At 48.6% G+C, this 6,000-nt stretch overlaps 1 protein-coding gene across 2 annotated transcripts in view; it reads left to right on the top strand.

The window, feature by feature from the left end:
- nr3c2 (nuclear receptor subfamily 3, group C, member 2) overlaps positions 1 to 6,000 on the top strand; it is a 63,790-nt gene that overhangs the window by 39,364 nt on the left and 18,426 nt on the right. For both annotated transcript variants that reach the window (XM_084465757.1, XM_084465756.1), the window contains exons 4-6: positions 2,363 to 2,479; positions 3,549 to 3,974; positions 5,223 to 5,367. In XM_084465757.1, the coding sequence (XP_084321883.1) occupies positions 2,363 to 2,479; positions 3,549 to 3,974; positions 5,223 to 5,367 (688 nt within the window). The remainder of the gene's footprint in view (positions 1 to 2,362; positions 2,480 to 3,548; positions 3,975 to 5,222; positions 5,368 to 6,000) is intronic.

The following is a 6,000-nucleotide window of genomic DNA, read 5'->3' as shown; positions in this document are numbered from 1 at the left end:
CACACACAGGTATGCACACACACACACACACACACACACACACACACACACACACACACACACACACACACACACACACAGTTAGTGCATTAATAAGTGAAAGGGTTACATTGATAGATCTAGAAAAAAAAAGAAAGTTGCACTAAATTAATTAGTTCTGCTCAAACTCCCCGACCAACTTCACATCTTTCTCCTCTGCAGCTCCTCTAGCCTCGGTCTGTGTGTGTTTCATCTCCAACAAAAACATTCAGAGAAGCAGACAAACGGGTCGCTGGACAGAAGGACTTTCCTTTTTTTAATGAAATACTGACGTTTGGCCGACCCATTCAAGCGGGAATGTGTGTGTGTAGTTTTGTGTTTTTCCCTGTCTATTTGGTGGGAATGTGTGTGTGTGTGTGTGTGTGTGTGTGTGTCTATTAGAAGGGATTGTGTGTGATAGTGTGTGTTGTGTGTGTGTGTGTGTGTGTGTGTGTGTGTGTGTGTGTGTGTGTGTGTGTGTGTGTGTGTGTGTGTGTGTGTGTGTGTGTAATGTTCCGGAATGTGTGTGTGTGAGTGTGCGCGTGTGGATAGATCGTGGTGTTGGAGGCGGGGGGATGGGTGGGGGGGGGGGGGGGGGGGGGGTTCGGGAGGAGGAGGAGGAGGAGGAGGAGGAGGAGGGCTGCGTTGTGTTTCCTGTGTCGCAGTTTACTGTTTTTTAGAGCAAGAAAAATGGGCTTATGTAACGGTCATGTGATTTAGCCAGAAATAGTGGTGGGACTACAGCTGCTGCCTGCCTCCTGCAGCTCTCCACCCCGGCTCCTGGCAGCAGCCACACAGACACACTGCGCACTTCTTCTGCTCGCTCGCAAAACAACTTCTGCTCCATCCCGGACACAGGCACCACGCGCACTCATGCAGGCTTCTCTATTTTTGTGTGTCTCTTTTTTTTTTGTTGTTGCTAATGCTTACAAAATGCGGCGTCGTGGTGAATTCCCGTCGACTGGTGAGCGTCGGAGAGAAAACGGTGGGCTCACGGCGGTGGTGCCGTTCACAGGTTTCATTCTGCTCACCCGTGAATAAAAGACGGCGGATAAAAAAAAGTGAAACCGCACGGTGATATGCAGATAAATAGTGACCCACATACCGTAATGAGCCCACATGCATGCACACACAAGGACTGTCTCGGGAGGTACAAACAATTTCAGCTCTAATGGCATTATCTCATATATCTGCATCCTCCATGCAGGGTCACTTCACATGAGATCTCATTCCATCAGGGCATTATGCATGTGTGTCTGTGTGGGGGTGCTTGTGTGTTTGTGTGTGCCTGTGTGTGTGTGCGTGTGTGAATGTGTGTGCATGTGATACAAATGACTATGTGTATTTGTGTTTGTGTGTGTCTGTGTGGGGGCGTGTTGGTGAATAAGTGGAAAGAGAGCTAAAGGATGGAGACACAGGCATGGGGGGGGGGGGGGGGAGGAGAGGGGTGGGGAGAGTGGAGCAAATGAGGAGGAGGTGAAGGGCGGGGAGGAGGAGGTGGAGGGAGGGAGGGAGGAGGTGGAGGGAGGGAGGGAGGAGGAGAATGGAGGAGGTGGAGGGAGGGAAGAGGAGGTGCAGGGAGGGAGGAAGAGGGGCTGGAGGAGGCAGGCAGGGGGAGGAGGAGGAGGCGGGAGGGACGGCACAGTCAAGAGCCAGTGGAGCGGAAGGAAGCGCTTGGAAACGGGAGATCATTTGGGTTTAGCTGAGGGCTAGGCAGGCGGCAGAGGGACTCTGGTCGTGTTAGCGTCACTGTCAGCAGCAGGAGTGTAGCTGCAGCCAGAAACCCTGGTAGCCAGGGAGCCATGTATAGCCCTGCTGGATTTAAAAACAGCACAACGCCATACTATTATTACACATTTCACAATGTAGGAAGGTGCCAAATCAACCATCAAGAGTTTCAATTCCTTTTTTTCGTCTTACATAAATAGCCACGAAATTCCAGTCTCTTTTTGTAAATGTTCACGTCATTGATTTCCATTGAGACCAATCTGGATTATTTTTATTGATCGGTTCTACTGTTGCGGTTCCCCCTGCCAGAGATCAGAGCTTGCGGAGTCTGCCCCCATTTTTATTTAACTTCTAAAGTCTCAGTCTTACAAATTGGCTTCACTGTGTGATTTTGTCTTTCTGCCTGCTGTCTAGTATAAAGTATTATTTTTTATATATTACTATATATATATATATATATGCTTTCTTGGTTTCGTCAAAGTGTGACTTTGTAACCTGCTTTCGAAAGGTGCCGCTCAAACTTACTCACATACTTACTTTGATGGACACTCTCAACATACCGTGTAGAATGCTCGCTAACCCCCGTTAAACTAACCTGCCCTCCTCTCTCCTCTAGGCCAGCACAACTACCTTTGCGCCGGCAGGAACGACTGCATCATCGACAAGATCCGCAGGAAAAACTGCCCGGCGTGCCGCGTACGGAAGTGTCTGCAGGCCGGCATGAACCTGGGAGGTACGGCCACGCCCCTTTCTGTACTTCCTCTAGTCCCGCCTCCCGTCACATGTCCTTGTGGCTCTGACATTTGAGTGACAGCCCTTTTTGGAAAATCACAAACAGCTGCTAGATGATAAAGTAGGTCTCTGCTCGAGTCATATGAAAGGCTCAAGGATGGGCTGCCTGAGGACAGCGATGAGTTGTGCGTTTGGCTGAGCGTGTTTGTCTGCGTGTGTGTGTGTGCATGCGCGTGCGTGCGTGCGTGCGTGCGTGCGTGCGTGCGTGCGTGCGTGCGTGCGTGCGTACGTACGTACGTGGGACTGTCTGCGTGTGCATGTTGGTTTGCATGAGTATGTCAGGTTGTAAATGGTGGATTTTTCTCTACCAAATGATCTACAGTAGCCTGAGCAGTAACCTGAACTAACCTCAAAGGCAGTTTTCACTGAAGAGGCGAGTGAGAGTAAAATATTTAAACCCCATGGGATTCTCTCGTGCCATTACAGATCCAAATAATTTTTGGGTTTGGTTTAGGATTTAATGGTTTAATTTAATGTTGAAGCTTTAATATAGAGTAATAATAATATATAACAGCTATATTATAGCTCTTGTGCAATTATTATTATATTGTTATTGTGTTTCTGCATTTGTTTTGACTCGCTTGCTTGTGTGTTGCATGGCTCTATTAAAATGTGAATATTTAAACAATAGAAAAGGATACTATATAAGCAGAATAAATATTATTAAGTCAGTTGGGAAATACCATTGGTATTGTCCGGAAACTAAATGTGTGCAGGATTCATCTCACTGTGCATAAACAAAATGGGACCTAGCACATTTTATTGGTGCTATACAGCTCTTTGAGGGAGACATTAACAGTAAAAGTTTCCTCTCTTTAGTGGGGCACGGGATGGAAGATGGGCAATTTTCCAGTTAAAGCAGGGCATTTCCCACCCCAAAATGAGTTCCCATCAATCGCCCTCATTGGTTCATTTCTCCAACTATCAGCAATCCTTTCAGACCTCCCGAACCCGAAGCAGTCACATGCAAATCAGAGCGACGAACGCTAACCTTTTTCCCGCCCCTGCAGCGCGTAAATCCAAGAAGCTGGGCAAGCTGAAGGGAGTGAGCGAGGACCTGCACGGCTCCAAGGACAGCCAAACAGCCGGCGGTGGTGGTGCGGGTGGGGGGGTCGGTGGCGGAGGCGGGGGCAACAGCGGCGGTGGCGGTGGCGGCGGCGGCGGCGGCGGCGGCGGGGGAGGGTACCTGTCCTCGGAGAAGGAGCTGAGCGCCAGCCAGGCCCAGAGCAACGCCCTGGTGCCCCACGGGCTGGGCGTGGTCACCCCCTACCTGCCCCCCTCCATCTGCAGCGTGCTGGAGCTCATCGAGCCAGAGGAGGTGTTCTCCGGCTACGACAACAGCACGCCCGACACCACCGACCACCTGCTGTCCAGCCTCAACTGCCTGGCCGGCAAGCAGCTGGTGCGCATGGTCAAGTGGGCCAAAGTACTTCCAGGTGAGGGGGAGGGGGGGGGCCATGGGGGTGGGGGTTTGGAATTATGAAGGGGGGGGTCAGGGATGGGGGATGGGGGTCGCGATTGTGCAGGCCCGAAACCGTGTCAATCACAGGGATTACTTGGTGATGAATGCGTGTCTTAAAGGATGACGATTTTTGAAAATGAGTTTATCAGGTTCTTTTTTTTTTTTTTTTGGAGGGGGGGGGGGGGGGGGGGTTTTATCTGTTTTTTTTTTTTCTTTAAGCTCGCTTAAAAGGACACATCCCCGGTTTCGTCCGGGCGTTAAACCCCCACCGTATCTCCGAGCGGTGCCTGTGTGGAGCATAGCGAGAATAATTTCACATTTCTGCGAGCTTTAAGGACGAGTCGGAGGAACCCTTTCTGAGAAATAGAAGTCATGATTAGAATTTTTAAAAAAGTCATTTAACGCGGAACGCATCCGATCCTGTAAGTCACGGACAGGGAATATTGGGCTGGGAAGCGATACATGTATTTTCCTAAATGTCAGTGGGTAGGAGCTGTGTTTGGGAGATGACCAACAGGTAAGTCTTTGAGGTTGAGGGAATCGCTGCGTTGCAAATATTTGATACCCCCGCGGTGTCTGCTTGCTCCATCCGGAAATATAAATAGAAGAGAATCAGACAAAAGGGTCAAAATCTGTCCCTTTGACATCGGGCCCCTGCCTCTTTTAAACCTTCTGTTGGTTTGGGATCTGACACACACACACACACACACACACACACACAAATACACACACACATGCGTACAAAATGTACTCAAATGCATGCACACACGGACGCACACATGCAGGCACAAACACAAAAATGTACAGACACACACACACACGCTAACACACACACACACACACACACACACACACACACACACACACACACACATACACACACGCACATGCAAGGGCACATGCATACAAATCTACTTAGGCCTGTTTGTAGCAGGTGACTGTCTCAGTTGTTACACGAGTTCAAGGGACAATACCCAGTTAGTGAAAGTAGTCTTTGTCATAAATTCTCTTGTCAATCATCACGCATGTTTGTGTGTTTGTGTGTGTTTTTTTTTTGTGTGTGTGTTTGTGCATGCCTGTGTGTGTGTGTGTGTGTATGTGTGTGTGTGCTTGAATATGTGTGTGCGTGTATGTGCGTATGCGTGCGTGCGTGCATGCGTGCATGTGGCGTGTATGTGTGCTTGTGTGTGCTTGCATGTGTGTGTGTGTGTGTATGTTCCAGGATTCCGAGGCCTGCCGATAGAGGACCAGATCACCCTGATCCAGTACTCGTGGATGTGCATGCTGTCCTTCTGCCTCAGCTGGCGGTCGTACAAACACACCAACGGGCAGCTGCTCTACTTCGCCCCGGACCTCATCTTCAACGAGTGAGTTCCATGTTCTTTCTTTTACACTACTCTCTTATACTCTTATACTGTGCTACAACGATGTGGGATCTTCCTCTTGCTCTGTCTGCAGTAGCCACAGCCAATCACATAATGGCCTCAAGGTCACATGACTACAGTTGTGTTTCCTTCCCAGGAAAACATTCACCCTATGTTCGACATGATAAGTTTACAACTTTTTCGTTTTTTCTGTTTAGACCCTTTTATCCACTAAAGGTGTCATAAAAACACTTTTATTCAAAATGTGATCACATTTTTAGTTTTTTATTAATTAGCAGGTTGAGGTTGTATCTTGCCTTGTCTTGTACATTGTATCTTGCAGGTTGAGGTTGTATCAGCACTGAGAAATTTAAAGTTGAACTTTTTTCACAAGCTTGGAAAAATGTACATTATCACCGTGATCCGCACGAGAAGTCCTATAAACTATGATGTGTGTACGGAGGTGCTGGAACACAGCTTAATTTTTGTGTGAGTTCCGTAACGGCAGAGCAGACTGTGATGAAGGTGATACCTGAGTGTCTATAGAGTCGACAGGAGAAGGATGTGTTCTGATCGAGGCAGATCACTACATGTTGGTGTTTTTAATCATGGCACCGCTGCTTGTGATTGGATAGA

Source organism: Micromesistius poutassou, assembly GCF_964030765.1.
Source record: "Micromesistius poutassou genome assembly, chromosome: 3".
Classification (NCBI taxonomy): Eukaryota; Metazoa; Chordata; class Actinopteri; order Gadiformes; family Gadidae; genus Micromesistius; species Micromesistius poutassou.
Note: the sequence above shows the minus strand (reverse complement) of the source record. Positions and strands in the feature narration are given on the sequence as shown.